General features: G+C 41.4%; 1 protein-coding gene across 2 annotated transcripts in view; it reads left to right on the top strand.

Annotated features, from left to right (window-relative positions):
* The window catches only part of CLVS1 (clavesin 1), a 99,385-nt gene that overhangs the window by 9,932 nt on the left and 70,502 nt on the right, over window positions 1–18,951 (top strand). For both annotated transcript variants that reach the window (XM_067553719.1, XM_067553720.1), the window contains exon 2: window positions 16,881–17,055. In XM_067553719.1, coding sequence (XP_067409820.1) covers window positions 16,881–17,055 — 175 coding nt within the window. The remainder of the gene's footprint in view (window positions 1–16,880; window positions 17,056–18,951) is intronic.

Here is an 18,951-nt window from a genome sequence, read left to right as displayed (position 1 = left end):
TATCCATAGTTTTAAAAATCCAGATCTTGCCCATAGTCCGGAATGATACAAAGCAGTCTTAAAGCTAGCTACATCCTCACTGAGGGAAATCTCAGCATGGTGTGACCAGCCCTTTGCCACTTACTCCTAAAGTCTCCCAGACACAGCATAGGGGGCATGGTGGAGTGTGGCTGGGGGCAGGAAGCATGGGCAGAGCACCACTGTGCTCTGGATATCCCTGACTGTTGATTGTCCCTTGGGGGCCATTAGGTTCAGGAGTAGTTCACTGGTATAAATCCAACTTCTCCCTTACTCCCCCCCAGCTACACTGGAACACTGCTTTGGTGCAGCTGTGGATCTAGCCCCAAGATTTTTAAATATCCTTCTTGGAATACTATCAGGCCTGTTAAGCCAGAATTATTGACTGTCTCACTACCCCACTGGGGTAGGTCTGAAATGTAAATTGTTTACTGCACCTTCCCATTCAATGATATAAGAATTAAGTATGATTTAGGCTGTAAATATTGAAGCTTTTCTTTACTGTGCTCTGGTGAAGTGCAGAATGTGTAAGCAGGGAGGTGATATATAGAGAATAGCCAAGAGTAAAATAAAATATAAACAGATACAAACGTGGAATATAAATATAGTTACACCAAAACTCTTATAATGGCAGCCAAAGACAAATAGGCGGTTGCCTATTGCATTATATGTATAAAGGGACACTAGAATAATGCTGGCAGTGCTGTGGTCACTGACCAACAAGCCAGTTTCAAACCTTTATTATTAACTTTATTTACTTATACCACAGTAGCATTTAGGAGCTCCAATCCAGATCAGAGTGCCATTGTGCTAAGCACTGTGCAACCCACAGTAAGAGACAGTCCCTGCCTGAGAGACCTTACAGTCTAGATAGAGAAGCTAGATGGAGGGTGGGAGAAAGGAAACATTATTAACTCCATTTTACAGGTGGGGAGCTGAGGCACAAAGAGATTAAGTGGCTTGCTCCAGGTCACAGAGTGACTCTGTGGCAGCATCAGAAAATGAACGTAATTCTCTTGAATCCCAATTGAGCATTTTAAACTACAAGAAATATTTCTTCTCTAGCTGTGGAGTTTCTGTGCAGCATTCCCTCTCTTCCCATGTCTCAAAGAAAGATACGTAATTCTGCTCAGGTGTGTGCAGTGTTGCCTTTGGGTCTCAAAATCATTTATGTCCATTTCAGTACCTCTTTGGAAGCACCCTATTCCAACTGAAAGAATTCTAGGTTTTAATTCCCCCTGTCCCTTGCTGTCATGGATTTGGGGGTGTGGGGTTACACCAAGGGAAGCAGTGTAGCATGGATGTTCTTCATAGCTAGAGAGGCTGAATGCGCTCGGTTGCCCACAGAAAGCAAAATTGGTTGAAACCTCTGATATATAGGGTCAGGCAGGGACAGAATGAGTCCCTTGAGGCCAAAACCCACACCCAATAGCCAGTGAGGAAATATGTGCTAGTCACTCCCTCCCAGTCAACCAACTTAGGGAATGTCTCATGGCCGGGGGGCTGTCCATAAATGGTGTAACACATTTTTGGTGATTTTCAAGATACCTCCCTCCTCCACTTGTAACAGTCTGTAACCCTGAAACAACTGTAAAACTGTATAAAATTAAATGCAAATTTAAGGGTCCAACCACCCACTCCTCCTCTAATATGTTATGTGATTTATGGATAGCCCACAGGACATCATCCTCGCATCTCTCTGTCTTTCACCATCTTTGGATTTTTGAATAGGATCCAACTGCTCGTGGGCAGTATGAAATCCCTATTCTAGTCACCATCTTTCATAAAATAATGTTTCCTGAATGGACAATCTGAAGTTGTTCCTTTTGCTACCTCATAAACCTGACCTAGGATTTTGCTCACCATCAACTACTAATATAAATATGTTTGTACTAATAATTGGCTATTTTATTATCATGAAATACCTAGAGAGATGCAATTAGCTCCTGGGCTAATGGCCAAGAAAAATGGATGGTGGGCAAGTGGTGCTATCAGTTATCTCACAAATCCTTCATTTCTGGAGACCACGGATCAAAGCCTAAGTACTGTAGATCACAAATTGACATTAGTTTGCTGAGGTCAGCCTACTCCTAGTTGATGTTGGGCACATCACAAATTTACTGCATAGCTTAGCATGAATGGAGCACACACATATTCCAGCAAGCCTGTTCTTAGTCAGTAACACTGGCCTTTCCTTTGGCTAAACTCCCTCTCTCTCTCTCTCTCACACACACACACACACACACACACACAAACTCTCCTCTCCGTGTATACACACACATACACACATATGGAACAGATTAATTATAGTTTTATGGATACAATAAGGGATTTATCTATGAAAAACATCTGCAATTTTAAAAAAATAATCAGTCAATTAGCATACATAGACTTTAAGGAAAGAATCATCTAGTCTGACTTCCTGAACAACACAGGCCACAGAACCTCACTCACCCACTCATGTAATAGACCCCTAACCTATGACTGAGTTACTGAAGTCCTCAAATAATGGTTTAAAGACTTCAGGCACAGAGAATCTACCAGAGAATCCACCAGCAAGTGACCCATGCTCCATGCTGCAGAGGAAGGCGAAAAAACCCCAGGCCTCTGCCAATCTGCCCTGGGGGAAAATTCCTTCCTGACCCCAAACATGGTGATCAGCTAAACCCTAAGCATGTGTGCAAGAGTCACCAGCCGGACACCTGTAAAGAATTCTCTGTAGTAACTCAGAACCACCCCATCTCACATCCCATCATAGGCCATTGGGCATATTTACTGCTAGTAGTCACAGATCAATTGCCAAATTAGTCTGTCCCATCATACCATCCCCTCCATAAATTTAATCAAGCTCAGCCTTAAAGCCAGCTAGGTTTTTGCCCCCACTATTCCTCTTGGAAGGCATTTCCTTGTTAGTTATGTTTCATTTAAAATATGATTGAAATTTCTACTTGTGGTTGGTACCAATTCAAAATGGGCTCAAGTGGCCTGATTGTGGCATTGATTTTGTCAAAATTGCATTCATTCTAGGTTTTGTAAGCCCTAAATGACTCATAGTTTTGATTTTGAATTTATGGTATACAGGAAACAGTGAAAAGTCCCAAATATAGGAAAGATAGAAATTGCCATACTGGATCACACCCATAGTCTATCTGGTGCTATATCATGTTTCTAACAGTGGCCAACACCAGATGCTTCAGAGAAATGGGCAAGAAACCCTGCCATAGGCCAATATGGGCTAATTAGCCTTCCTATGAAGATCACATCTTAATCCCTAATAATTATAGATAAATTGGCTAAAATTAGAAATACAGTTAGGGTCAAGTGCTCAATCCTGCCCCTATTTTAGTCAGTGAAAGTCTTACCATTGACTTCAGACTGGATGGGATTATGCCCAAACTTTAAAAGCTGGATGCAATGGGAGTGGCTGCAAGCTGTCCATTTGCATGCATAAATGCAACCTTTCTTGGGCGGGCACAATGAAGGAGCAGACACAGTCTTCTTTTTGCACTTATTACACTAACCTTCTTCTTTAAAAAACTGTGCCGTATTATGGGGCCAATGGGTTCCAGTTGCATAGCTGGAACCGAATGGGCTCCCACCTCACTCTGCAGAAAGTCGCAGAACTGATGTAGGCACCATCCTTCAGATGAGAGGTTAAATTTTGGTGCTTTCAGCTTTCCCACATCCATCCCAGAGCATCTTGGTTTAAGAATTAAATCCAGCATGGATTACATGCTGAAAAGCAGCCCTAAATTTCTTCTTGGTGTTCTCTATTCAGTGGAGATTAAATTCACCCCTGTGCAGAGGGATTACATGAAGGCTGTTCCTCATTTGTGTCATGCTTAATCTTAGGGGCTGCAGGGGCATGAATGGTATTTAAACAGTGCACAGGCCGGGTGCAGACACTTTTGCACCGGATGAATTTCACTGAGGGTGAGCAAAGGTATAGTAACAGAAAACAGAAGGGATCAGCCCAGTGGAAATAGTTACACTTTAAAATCAATAAAATATACATCACTTGTTATATTTTAAAGTAAATAATTTAGATTTTGGTATCTGAAAAATTCCATTTCCTAGTAACATTCAATTTGTTTATCCCAGGGCAGATATGATAATTCTTACATCAGTAGCCCCTTTGACATCCGTAGGGCTGAGTGGTACTATACTCCTAGTACAGGGCCACTGAAATCTACAGGCCCACTTAAGATACGGTCCAATGTGAGTAAAGGTGACAGAATCCAAAGCACATATATTAATTAACCTTTCTGCTTTGGAGTTTCTGGGCTAAAATACATCTTACTCGAAGTCACAAGAAAATGAATGAATGTGAGAGATCTCCAACTAGTCCCTTCTTAAAACGTGTCCAACAACATAAACCAAACTACTATGTATGATGTATCACTATATAGCACAGCTGGCAGAGTGCGCTGGCAGAGCTGAGGGGAGGAAGGTCGGAGTTTGCAGAATGACCGTGCAATCTAAGGACTGGCTAGAGCCAGGCAATCTGTCTATCTCCCTGTTTCAAAAGCATAAACATTAATCCAAAAATAATTATCCATAATACAGTAAGGAAAACTGGAGGCTTTCCTTAATGCCTCCATTCAGCAAGATAATTATGCATCTGCCTAATTTTAAGCATATAAATAATCTGGAAATGAACTACACAGACAAAGTACAGCAATAGGACTACTCATATGCTTGAAATTAAGCATGTGCGTAAGTACCTTGCTGAAGTGGGACATAAGTCACCAACATGTATTTTTTCTACAGAAATGAAACCAGCACACTTTCTTGAAGATAGAAAATTTTTTCATTTATACTATAATTACAAAATGTTAGCTAATGCTGAATGGAACTGAATGCAAGTTAATGAAGTTACGGAGTTTTGTGACACCTCTGACTTATTCTGTTTAAAACAAATTCAAAAGCAGTGAGGCTGAAAATGTTCTCGTTCTTTGCATTAGTACAGTAGGAAACAAACAATATATCAGGATTTATACTGCAAAAGTGTGGCTTGCTATATTTTGTCTCTTAAGTTTGGTATTGCAGTAAAGGCCTTTAATAATATTTTAATAATAGTACTGATAAATCACAGTACTATTTAGAATATAGAAAAGTATACGCCATAGTTGCTTTAAAAGATATTCCTTAGATTTTCAATTATCCCAAACATGTCATAAGAATGTGAAAATCAATAGGAGTAAATCCTCCAAGTTCTGGTTTTTCATTTTCGATGTAATGTTGTTCTGAGAAAAAAAAATAGAGAAAAACAGCCACCCACCTGATATTACAAAACCCTGTAATTTCATCAAGGACTCACATGATACCAAATTACAGTCTTCCTAAATCAAATGTTCCAAAGGATTTACCCTGTTTTTTATAACATAGGTTTCTCCTTCCATGTCCTGTACTTCCTACTTTCCTTAAACCGCAGGTCTTGCTACTTTTACAAAACAACAGCCTCAATAAATCAAGGTCTGTACATGGCCACATCAAGTACAGGATAAAGACAGTCATTTACTGGCATCAAATCTATCAGGACACAAGCAGGACTCATTTCTGGCTTTTTGTCCATTAAAACTTTTGGTATGTGCTCTTTATTGCATCTAGTTACTATACGCATTAGCACATAAGAAGCTATTTATAATTAAACAAACGGGCAAAATGGTGACTTCAGTTATCTAACCTCTATAATAATTCTCTGTAAATGCACTACGTGGGAGTGTCTTATTGCTGCTGTGAAAAAAATAATTTAGATTTAATTACATTAGCTTCACAAAAACAAACACCACAGTTCATAAAACACCATAAATCCTCACCAGGAAGTTTTAGGTTGTCTAACACTTTTGTAATTATTATTATCTGAGATGTTCTAACCCCTACATTTGGTTGCAGTAGGTCTTTGAAATGCAGCAGGAGGAATGCCCTTGAAGTGCATTTTCTAAGACATACCATTCCAATTGAGCTCAATTATAAACTGTTAAAAAAACATTATTTCCCATCTCTATTTTGCATTCCTCAGGATACTTTTGGAAATCTGTCAAAATAAGAAATGAACATTAACATTATAAAGCTAGGCCCACACCACCACACAGCAGCAGCAATAGCATAAGTTGCACTGGAAATACCTGGGAGCTGCCAGAGCAGCTGTAGTAGCAGCACAGGAGAAAGAACCACAGTGAACTGAAGTCAGCACTTATTTGAGAATATCTGTGAATGTAGAAGGGCTTTTTCTGTTTTGTTTTACTATTTGGCCAATTCTGCCATCAGGTGTGTAGCTACCGTAGCAATTTGTGCACAGATAGGTTTATTAGGCATTTGTTAACGAGTTTTGTCAGCATTAACAAAATCATGGATACAAGACAACAAGAAGACATCATTTACTTGGCTATTCAAAAGTTTTTTGATAAAGCTCCTTACAAGAAACTTTTCAGATACTTAGCAATGAAATGGTGAGAACTAAAAGCTTGTTGTGGATTTAAAACTCATCAAAAGACTTGAGACAAAGAGTGGGAGCCAAAAATGGCCAATTATCAGCAGAGGTTAATCGTGAACTGCCCCAGTACTAAAATCTTTGTTGTTCATGAAGGTGAGGTGAATAGAGAAATAGCAAAATGAGCAGTTAAGAAAATGCGTAGGTTAGTGAAGATTAGGAAGGAGTGAGAAGAACTCTAGACCTAGTTAATTATACAATGAGCTAGAAGATGATGTTCACCATAAATAAGTGCCAAGTTTTATCATCTGGGCATATCTGGTATTCAGGTCCTTCGCCCTCTATACTGGTACACACTACTGGGTTTTGAATTACTTTTACCTTTCTGTAAAACATCTAGTCATTTGTGACATGACAAATAAGTAGCATTCTCAAAGCACTGTGGTGGTCAGAGAAAAGATAACTTTAGGTTATGTTAATAAACAGAAAATATATTAGATTCCATTATGGATGTTGACATTCTATCCTCACTTGGAATACTGAATTCCTTTTTTGGCACATAGTCTAAAATACAAGGGCATAGCATAAATAAAAATGTACAAAGAAGGGCAGTGGATATAATTCGTTGGAGGTAGGAGTGAAGGAGGTGTTCATACCAGAAGAGATTAAAAAACCCAGGACTATGTAAACTGGAACAGAAAAAGACAGGAGGAAATTTAATAGTGATTATATAGAACAACGTATGGTACAGAGAAGGCTGATTGGATGTTCCTGCTTACGCCTTCCCAGAATAATAGAACAAAGGGAGCACACTGTGTAATTAGACAATAAATTTAAAATGTACAGAAGGAAATTGGGTTTTTTTCCCTATAATGAAAAACTCAACTTGTGGAACTCACTGATGCAAGAAATTGAGACAAATAGTTTAAGATGATGCAAGAACAGAATATAACACAGTGTTTTAATAAGAAAAGACTAGGCAATTACACAGGCTAAGATAAAACTACAAAAGCCATCAATTCTCATGCTTCCAAGCATAAACTGTTCACCAAGTGGCATTACAGAAAATATCCTCATTATCATGATTATTATTTGTATTACTATCGTGCCCAGAGGCTATGGTGTACTTACAACATTGTTAGGTGCTTCATGGGCGATTTAAGCCTGCCTATTGAAGTACCCAGCACTGACCATTGTCGGAGAAAGAATATGGGATTGGATGGACCATCATTTCAGCACATCATTTCCTAGTTTCCTAACGAAGAAGAAGTTAAATAAATCATAAATATCCTTCCAAAATAACCATCCATAACATTTTGAAGTCAACTGTCTTTATTTTTATATAGACAGATATTCTTTGCCCCATCCCTTGTGCAAAAAGGCTATGGTATTCTACAGTAACCAGTCAAAACTCTGCAGTAACTCTGTTGTAACCAGATTATATTTGTGGCCAGTACTGTAGAATTTCTACGGGCTGCCACAGCCTCAGGGGGCATTTACATAAGTAAAAACCACATACTACCTAGGACTGGCAGCAACAATGAAAAACAGACACCCTGTTCCCTACTCCTTTTGAATGTAGAAATTGTGTGTCTATGCAACATAGGTTTGGATATTAAATAGCCAACAAAATAGTCAGAGAATATTTTAGAGGCAGTTTCTATTTAAAAAACAAAAAGACTAAAACAAAGGAATCAGGGCACATATTACACTGGACACCCGCCCCGCCCGCCCAATCTAGCGAAGTACTTCGGAGCACACAACTTTAAGCATTTGAGTTGTCCTGTTGAAATCATGGGGATTACTCATATGCTTATAGCTAAGCGTGTGCTTTGCCGGATCAAGACAGAGTGCTCAGTGCCTTTTCAGATCAAGCCCAAGGAAAGCCCAGAGAAGGATTATTGGCGCTCTAGAGTGCATAGGGCTATAAGACCACTGATGGGCCAAAAACAGCCAGCATTAAATTAGTTGGTGTTAACCCCAATTTATTCTTCTTTAGCATTGACTTTAGTTATTGTACATCATTTTCAGGCAGGCATCTCTAATTGTTTTGTTACTGGAAATCAGTTAATTTCTCTATTCAGCATGTGTGTGAGAATATAAATATTGTTCCCAAGTAACCATAGAGCCAAAATAGGTAAATCAAATCTAAAGAAACTGTGTTCTGGTTCTGTAGAGATGCAAGCAAATTCTGAGTTATTCTGAGCCTCATAAAAAACTCACATTGCAGTAAGATAGTTCTCTGTTTTGATTGTCTACTAAATTGCTCATATTTTTCAGGCAAGTTCTGAGAAAAGATAAGAAAAGATAAGAAAAAAAATGAGTATGCAATCTTATTGGGTGTTAGAATATTCTCATTCCACTGGGAAACCTCAAAGATTCCCAACTTGCTGAGAGGAAGGAGATATACCCAGAGGAATTCAAAGCCAGTCAGGAAACGTGGGGAGGATCTGTCCTTCTTTTAATCATGTTAAACTACTATAAACTTTTTGATATGGACAAATATCCTTTAGAGCCCAATCTTAGCCCACCAGACTCTTCTTACTGTTACCCAATACAGATTTGAACCAAGGATTCCACAAAGCTACTGTGTTGACCTATTTAATCCCTTTATAACTATGGCTGGTTAAAATATTTGATATGAATAATCTTGGTTGTGAATTTAGCCCTTTTTCACTGTTTATGAATCACTGACAAATATAACTTAATTTCTGTGAGTGTATATGTCATTCAAAATTTTGCTGGATTGTTTGGACAACATTTTTGAGTTCCTGAGTTGACTGTGAACTCTTCTATTTGGCTATTCATGGTTTTTGGAGAGTGATTTGTCATCTAAATCACAATGTACCTTTTTCTGAATGAAACCTTTTAAACAGGAAAATGATGTCCAATCACAACCAACCATCATATTTTGAAGATCAAATACTGAAACACATTTCCAGCGAACTCTTCACAGTCCAGTACATTGGGGAAATAAACTTTTTCCTGTACAGAAGCCATTGTCCCCATTATTTCATGATTATCTAGGGGTTTTATAACTCTTTAATTATTGTTTAAATAACTCTATATGGTACTGAAGTAAAGGTCAGTGGTCTGTGAGTGTATGATATCTACATTTACTATCCTCCAGTCCTGTGACATAGCAGCAGATTTGAATGAGAATTTGCATAATTCTTATAGTAGTTGTATCACTTCAACCTTAATGGCAGTGATGCAGCAAAATACTTAAGCATGTGCTCAACTTTACACATGTGAATAGTCCCACTGATCAGGTTAAGTCCCACTGAAGTCAACAGAACTATTCACATACTTTAATCTAAACTTGCTTAAGTACTTTGCAGATTGGGTCCAGTGACCTCAATGCTCCTGGATGATACCATTTCTCAGAAATGTATCTGTTTCTTTCAGCATATCCTTTCTGACACTTTAATCTCCAATAGTACCTCATCTTTAACAGCTGAAAATTGTAGGTATCTCCCCAACATCCTTGGCAGTGATTACTGATGCAAATAAATCATTTAGCTTCTCTGCAATGTCTTTGTCCTATTTAATTGTTCCTGATACTCTGCCGAACCAATTAATTCTCTCACAGGTGCCTTACTCCTGCTATAAGTAGAAAGATTCTTATTTATTTTTATGTCTTTGACTAATCTCCAAAATCCCTTAGCTAACGCCTTCTCATATTTGTATTATGCTATTGCTACTTACTACTATCTTGCATTGGACTAACCCTATTTTCTAAAGGCTGCTTGTTTGGCTTGAAGAACCTCCTTTATGGTACCTTGCTGGTCAACCAAACTGTTTGTTTGTTTTTCCTTCCTGGGTTTTGTTGTTGAGTGGCATGTGCATATCTTTGGTGACTCATTAATGGTGTGCTGAAGTAGGCTTCATGCTGAGTCCACACAGTGGTAGTGTAGTTCCATTTCTTGAAGCAGCAAGTTAGATCACTTTCTATAAGTGTGTCAAACTGGAGAGGAAATGAAAAATTAAACAAAGTGACAAAAATGGGGGAGTCCCAAAAAATCATTATGCATTAATGCATGGAAAATGATTTGGATGCAAATCAGTGAAACGGCTGAGTGGTTTGCATGAAATCCACAAGATTAGGAAAATGTGGGCTTCGGTCTCAAATGACATTCGGCATGATTTCCACAGAGATTCTGCATTCATTGACGTGTACTTGCAAAGAATCCACCTGGCAGATCAGAGTGCTGCCTTCATACTTAGCTGAACCTTACCCAATAAAAGAAACAGCACCAGCATTCAGTTTTATATGTGCCATGTCCTAGAATATGCAAATTTGTAGACAGGGTGTGAGAGTGTGCTGGAGAATGCTAGATTAGTTAATCCTTCCACACGCACAAAAATCAGGTGTCCAATTCTCCCACAAGTAACCTCTGTTAAAGTCAATGGGAAATGAAGGTGATCAGTAGCTCTGATAATCTCGCCATTTATTTAGGTGCCTAAATACAGATTTAGAAACCTAAGACCCTGTCTATACTTACCTCCAAGATTCGGCAGCAGTCGACGGGAGTTACGCAAGCTACGCAAAAAACTTGCGAAACTCCTGTCGACTTCTCTGCTCCTCTTCAGGGAACCGTGTTCCCATCGACGCAGCGCTACGCCACTTGTGAAGGTGGTCATAGTACGTCAATTTCTGGATCGACTGAGCGGGTCTTCACTGACTGCTCAGTCGATCCAAAGAAATCAATCTGACGGTGGCGACTTTGCAGCTGTCAGTGTAGCCGTAGCCTAGGTATCTAAAGCACCTCATGATGAAGATTTGGGCCCAATCACAGCAAACATTTCAGTATGATTTAGCATTTAAAAAGATCATATTTATGCTTTGTGCATACACTTCTCATCCATCCTTAAAATTACTCCACCTCATCCCCTTTTAATGTGTCAAAAGTAGCAGGACCAAGAACATCACTATGAATGTTCTGTAAAGGAAGATTTCCTGGCCAGAACTAGGAGACCAATCCATTTCTGCATGCTGTGTAGCCCTATTTGTTGCTCCTTAGAGTCATGAGCCTTAAATCTGTTTTTAAAATTGCATATGTGGGATTAAATTCAGACTGGGATTATTCCATTTCCCCCCGACATAACACAAGATAGAGACCTCCATTGGCAGAGAATCCACCTGGAAATGCTTGTGCAAGGCGCCTGCAATTCCCTTTCTGTTTTGAAACCTACAATAACTTGGGACAGCCCCAAAAAGAGACAGTGCAGTGCACGGAGCCATGGCCTATACATCATGATCACATTTTCCAATTCAGTGCCCCCTACTAGAGAGCTGCTACTAGTACTTATAAAGTTCTGACCACAGGCTAAAGCATCTCTCCCTTGATGTGACAGGAATGCTAGTGGGTTATTGTGTGAATTGAGGGCACAGAGTCTGAAGATGGAATTACTTTTTCCTTACTGGAAGTCCATGGTTGTCTGAAGTCATTTATTTAAATCCTGCTAAGAGGTGTCGTATTAATTTAGATGGAATATAAGGGTCACAGGTGTTAACATAACTGAGTCACTTGTTCTAACTATTAAACAGGTTCAGATGAGGTTCATTTGAAATTTAAAGTATTATGTAAGGCTTTTATTTTAACAACTTCCATTATTCCCTTTCCCTTTAGTTGGAGAGAGTCTTTAGAAGAAAAACGTTCTTGTTTGATGGTCTCTTAGATGGTATTAAAGATGGTAATAACTATCCTTTTTGGGGAAAAGTTAATTGAGATGGGCTGGAGCTGTCATCGTTGCTGTTGTCATTAAAGTCCAATCCCATTCCCAAGACGACAAAATAAGGCAAACACACACAAAAAGGGAAGAAAAGAACATCAAAGACAAAAAAATGCAGATTCTGTGTCAGGTGCTGACTCTGACTTGCTAACTTGCTGTTGGAAAAACACAAGCACAGCACTCAGTCTCATCAGCCACTGTGAGATTTGGCAACCTTGTTAACCAGCAATGGGCTGCTTAGGGTTTTGCATTTAGCTGCGTCTTTCTGGTCATAGGATTACAGCAGTGTTGCAAAATATGCAGTCTTGGCCAGCCAGGCCAGACTCTTATTAGAAAAAGTAGAAGGAAAAAAGAGAAGGCTAGGATAGAGAAGCGAGGAAGGAAAAGGATACAAGGGCAACGGTGAGGAAAATGAAGTCCCATATCCCACGCCATGTTCGAGATTCAGCCAATGCCAAAAGAGGTGGTGGTGTCATCTGGCCCAATCTGGTAAGGATTTTTCAGGATTAGGATGACGAAGACGAGAGTCCCAGGAGAGGGTGATTGTGGCAGCCATGATCATGAAGCTCACTCCAGTAGTCAGGTGTTTTGTTTTTTTTCCAAAGTCTCTTTTTTTTTTAAAGGACCTCCATAGGGAAAGATGAGTGGAATAGCCTGTCCTTTCATTATTTTGTCCACCAATTGGGCCTCGATTTTTTCTTTATTTATTTCTAGTTCTCACACTTTTCTTGTTTATCATTGTGATCTTAACAAAGTCCTCGAGTTATATCAGTAGGCCTTTTTAGTTGGACTAATTCAGTGTTTCCCTTTCGTACCTTTTCCCATCAACATTTGTTATTATAGGTTATTGTGACCTTTTTTAAATCGTCACTCACTTTTTCTAGTTGAGCTCACAATTAGGGTAAATTTGAATTATCACAACAAAGGCTTGATGAGTGGACCTGGCCACCTGTTTTGGATGGTGTTTCCAAAGAATTGTAAGAGGGGAAATGCTCTATGTATATTTTTCTTTGAGAATGGGGTCCTTAAAGTTAATAGAATAAACATTCAGTTGAGACACAATTAACTTACAGTTCTGCTGCAGCCTTCCATTACTGAGGAAAGCACTGCCTTGAGTTTGATTTTCCAACTCAGATTTTTTGGTACTATCTGATTAGGATCACAGTAGTCCCCTTGCTGTTGCTAGGGTGCTGATAATACCCAATGCCAAGAAAGCTAAACACACTTTCATCCCGAACAGAGGATGTCACAATCTCAGTGACATCTGTAAGCTCTGTGATTATCACGTTGCCCTGGTGATTATACTTTGAAGGGTATTTTTACTATGTTATGCAGTGGGAACAAAGAGACACAGAAAATATACTGACGCTTCAGGATATTAGTGAGAAAAGGTGGGTGAGGTAATATATTTACTGGACCAAATTCTGTTGGTGAGAAAGACAAGATTTCACGCTTACACAGAGCTCTTCTTTATGTCAGGAGTACAACAACACTGCCTACAACAAACTTCAGGATATAGTTTCTTCAGAGCAGAAATTGTAAACTTTTAGGTCAAAACTTGCCAAAAGAGAAGAGAGAGGCTAACGCTGAAATTCAGTCCTGAGAGATCCGTGGAGTTGCACTTGGTCTTATGTAGTAAAGGCAAAAAGGTTCAAACCCACTGTAGGACGGGCTCCTGCCCTGTCCAGTCCTGGCGGCCCTTCCGCGGGCCCAGGCTCAGAGGAAGGCCACTGCTCCTTCCTACACAACAGGGGAATGTTATTCTTTTAGGCTTTTGCCCTGGCCCTCAGGCAGGGCGGGCGAGCAAGGAGTCTTTCGCCCCGGCCCTCAGGCAGGGCGGGCGAGCAAGGAGTCTTTCGCCCCGGCCCCCAGGCAGGGCGGGCGAGCAAGGAGTCTTTCGCCCCGGCCCCCAGGCAGGGCGGGCCAGCGAGGAGTCGCCCCCAGGCCCTCAGGCAGGGCGGGCGAGCAAGGAGTGAGGCAGGGCGGGCGAGCAAGGAGTCTTTTGCCCCGGCCCTCAGGCAGGGCGGGCGAGCAATGAGTCTTTTGCCCTGGCCCTCAAGCAGGGCGGGCGAGCGAGGAGCAGTGGCTCGAGTTTAGCGGGCGGCAGAGGCTGATTCCCTGTTGGGGATTGGCAAGGATCAGGGGGGCGGGGAGGGGGACGCAGGCCCACCCAACTCCACTGCGTCCCAGCCCAGGGCCCTAGCAGTGGCACGGGTGTTGCCACTCACTCGGCGGGGCTCCCGCCGCAACATGCCGACGGGGCATTACCCCTCGTACAGCCACGCCTCTGGCTGTCCCTGGGCTCCTTCCTCCCCTGGTTCCCCGGTACCTATGTCCGTTGGTTCCTCGGGGTCGTCGGGGTACACTGCACGGGGTAGTCCAGTCAGTCCTTCCGCATCCACGGGGGGCAGACTGGGAAGCTCCTCAGCGAGGGGCAGTTCCTCCAGATCGCAGGGTTGTGGGTATGGTTCCGCCTTCGGCAACTCCTCCAGGTCGGATCCCGCCTCCTGGGGTTGGGCGTCTGGCAGCTCCTCCAGGTCCGGACCAGCTTCTGGGCGGAACTCCCAGCCCTCTGGTTCAGGTGGCTCGTCCCAGCCGCTGCGGGCCTGAGGCTGGGCCCGGCGCCTCCGGCTTGGAGACCTCGGCCAGTCCAGAGGGCCCGGAGGCCCAACCCAGGCCTTAGAGGCGGGTCGCCGGGGCTGCAAGGCCGGGAGGGGGTTACCTGCGGCAGTAGTCTGGCGAGGTTCAGCCCCTTTCCGCAGCCGGCGAGGCAGCGCGTCTGTCTCCGCCGGCAGCCTTCTCCCGTCTGAGCTGCAGGGCCTACTTTTTATAGCTGCCGCCCTCCCTAAGGCTCCGCCCCCTGCTGTCGGGTTGGCCGCCCATCAGGACCTATCGGGGCCCAGTAGTCTGGTTGCCGGGCAGACTGAGCTGCCGGCAAGTCTAGAGTTAGATTGGGCGCCTGCGGCCCTTCCGCGGGCCCAGGCTCAGAGGAAGGCCACTGCGCCTTCCTACACCCACTTTAAAACTATGCTCTCTATTCTTTGTTTTGTTTCATTTAAGACAACTAGAAACAATATACCTCCAATGTAAAATGACTCATTAGAGATTAAAGAAAACAGCAAGAAAGAACAAAACTAAAATTTCCATGAAAGAGCACAATGTGTCTCCCCTGTCACAGGCAACATCAACTTTGAAAACAAAATGGCAGCCATCATTCCACACAGTCCAAATAATCTCGGACAACTAGGCCAGGCTCTTATTAGACAGAAGGAAAAAGGAGAGGGCTAGGAGAGAGATGAAATGGTGTGAAGAAGAAAAGGATACATGGGCAGCAGAAAGGGAAATGGAGTCCCACATCCTGTGTGGTGTTTGGGATTCAGCCAATGCCAGTAAAGGTGGCATTCGAGGCCACTTCTAAATGTTCTCTGTAAAATGACAGCGTCCCTGCAGCTATCCTACTGATAATTAATGCAGCATTCCCATTTTGATCTGTTGTAGTTATTTTCCCTTTTATGCTTGAAACATATTAAATGGGCAGTAGCTAAAATTACTATATAAACTGGACAATGGCTAAAATTTATTATACAAAAAAGAAATCCTTCCCCCTTTCATTTATGACTATGTAGTTTATGCATGTCTTGTACAGACTTGCCTGTCTGTTTCTGGTTTTCCTCCTTAAAGTACAGTCAAATTGGTGGAATGTATCCAAGGTGCAGGAGTTCAATAGGCTGGTTAGCTCAAGCAAATTCTCTTAAAACTTGCTCTAGGCACTACTTACTTTACCCATCTGACTGCTAGTGTCTGAGGTTTACAACTTAGAGTTCTCTGTCTCTTTTTTTTTTAAATCTGTGGTTTGACACCAGTTTATTGCTTTTTACTCCAGAAATATTGTTCAAATTCTAAAGGGCTTGCCTTACTCAAAGACCTTATCACTGGGATCTGTATTTTTGAGTTACTGAACTGTTTCTATGCCTTGGAACCTGCCAAAGCATGGACAAGACAGTGCTGGCTAGCAAAGGCTATAGACTAGGGGCCAAATCCTCAGCTAGTATACACCTGGTACTCCCTAAACGATAGGCTATGTTTCTGTTTCCAAAGTGAATGACTATAGCTCTTAGAATATTTTCTTCTAGTGAAAATGCTGATTTGCATCAGGGGAAGATCTGACTCCAGGTCTTTGATTTATCAGGGTCTGAGTCTAGCTGTTACCAGTTTAATTATTCTAAAAAAGGAACAAAAGAGCAAAAAATGAATGAATGAACACTTGAATTTTGTGAAGCACAGGGAAATCTGCCTGATGCATGTCTGTCTCATTAGTTCTGTGGGCTTGCTAGTTGTCATAGTTAATGCAGAATGTTTTAAACTGATAGCCTAAAGCTGTTTCATTTACTATAGACAAATATTTTTCCAATGAAGCTGAGCTAAAATCTATTGTAAGGGATGCCATAAAATGTTAAAAGATTTAACTCAGGATCCATTTTATCTATCAGTGAACACAAGTTACCAAATCAAATAGTAGGATACATGTTTTCTAACCGGAATACCTTAGTGTTGCTTTTAAAATATCTGTCTTTTCTAAAGAACTTCACCAAAACAAATGATCTGTTTCCTTGTACCTGTAAAATCCATGGCATATCTGCATTTCTTGTGGTCTGAAGATAATTACAACCCTTTATTTCTGCTTTGGCCTTAGGAACTCCTTCACAGATATTCTACGGGCTATTCTGTTGTCCTTGGAAGTTCTCATTGAAGATCAAGAGCTTCAGATAAACGGCTTCATTTTAATTATAGACTGGAGCAATTTCTCCTTCAAGCAAGCCTCCAAGCTAACACCATCCATCCTCAAACTGGCCATTGAAGGGTTACAGGTATGTGGAATGTGAGATGCATGCGTGCACTGAATTAACTGGGTTTTGACATTGCAGCCAGAATAATATTTCTCAGCAAGCAAAGGGGAGGAAAATCAATCAAAAATCATTTGAGTATCATCCAATTGTAACCTAGTCCGAGTTTCTGATGTTTAGTTTTGATTATCTATTTCATTTAAACGCTAAATCATTGTTACCACAGGCATGTATTACTTACTGCAGCAATTAAGAATAATGTTTAGAGATTTGAGATTTAATCCATCACAGAGTTCCTGGGGATTGAAATTCAGCAACATCTGCCTCATGAAGCATGTGATACATGTGCAGGGTGCATATGCATGTGCGCAGGGTGGTGAAGGGCAGGGAGAGCAGTTGTGATTATCAGGAGCTGGAACTATCCTGCCATATCATACTCTCAAATATATTTAGGTTTGGGAGTAATGAGGAAGAGGGAGGGAAGCCGCCCTGTGGAGGTCAATGTATTGCCATTCAGACATCCCTAATTTCCTGCACAATCCCTCTATGCATAGTAATACAACATACATTAAATTATGTTTCAGTCCAGATCAGGGGAGATACCTGCATCTGACACTTGTAAACAAATAGGAATGGTGTAAAACCATATTTTGTTGCATAGATAGCCAGATAAAAACCAGGCACAAGGCACACCCAGATCTGTATACAGTGGGGCCATAGCATGCTTTATAAGAGCTGTTATAAAGAGGACTGTGATCAATTGTTCTCCCTGCCCCCTGAAGCTAGGACAAGAAGCAATCAGCAATCTGCAGGAAGGGAGATTTAGGTCAGATATTAGGAAAACATTTCTAACTATAAGGATAGTTAAGCCCTTGGAAGGGAGCTTGTGGAATCCCTGCCACTGGAGGATTGTAAGAACAGGTTGGATAAACACCTCTCAGGAATGGTCTAGGTCAGTGGTTCTCAACCAGGGGTACACGTACTCCTGGGGATAGGCAGAGGTCTTCCAGGGGGTACATCAACTCATCCAGATATTTGCCTAGTTTTACAAGAGGTTACATAAAAAGCACTAGCGAAGTCAGTACAAACTAAAATCTCATACAATTACTTGTTTATACTGCTCTATATACTATACACTGAAATGTAAGTATAATATTTATATTCCAATTGATTTATTTTATAATTACCTGGTGAAAATGAGAAAGTAAGTAATTTTTTCACTAATAATGTGCTGTGACACTTTTGTTTTTTTGTCTGATTTTGTAAGCAAGTAGTTTTTAAGTGAGATGAAACTTGGGGGCATGCAAGACAAATCAGACTCCTGAAAGGGGTACAGTATTCTGGAAAGGTTGAGAGCCACTGGTCTAGGTTTTCTTGGTCTTGCCTCAGTGCTAGGGGCTGGACTTGATGACTTCACGAGGCTGTTTGGCTCTGTCTGGCTCATTAGCCTAACACCCCTACTTGGATACTTCAGGAAACCTTTTGCTCCCACCCCTGGTTCTGTCTACTTGACGGATCTGTAATAAAGTCCATATGAACTTCCACCACTGATAGGGTGACCAGATGTCCTGATTTTATAGAGATAGTCCTGATATTCGGGGGTTTCTCTTAGCAAGGTGCTTATTAACCCCCACTTCCTGTCCCAATTTTCACACTTGCTATCTGTCACCCTACCCACTGGGGATATATTACATTCAGTCTGCCTGCCTCTGAGGTATCCTCTCAGGACTTTTCACAGGCTTCTTCCTAAAGCCCCTCTCAGGACCTTTGATTGGAGAGACCTGGAGTTCCAATCCTTTTTACCAGTCTCTCCCTCAGAAAAATGAGCCACACACACTACTCCTTCCCAGCATGCCTCATCAAGGAGACCCACTACTAACTCCCCTCTTCCCCCCCTTTCCCCCGAATCTCCCTCAAATT

This window comes from Emydura macquarii, unplaced genomic scaffold, assembly GCF_026122565.2.
Source record: "Emydura macquarii macquarii isolate MOO-44397 ecotype Brisbane River unplaced genomic scaffold, CSIRO-AGI_Emac_v2 contig_1477, whole genome shotgun sequence".
Classification (NCBI taxonomy): domain Eukaryota; kingdom Metazoa; phylum Chordata; order Testudines; family Chelidae; genus Emydura; species Emydura macquarii.
The sequence above is the reverse complement of the archived record's forward strand: the minus strand, read 5'-3'. Positions and strand labels throughout refer to the sequence as shown.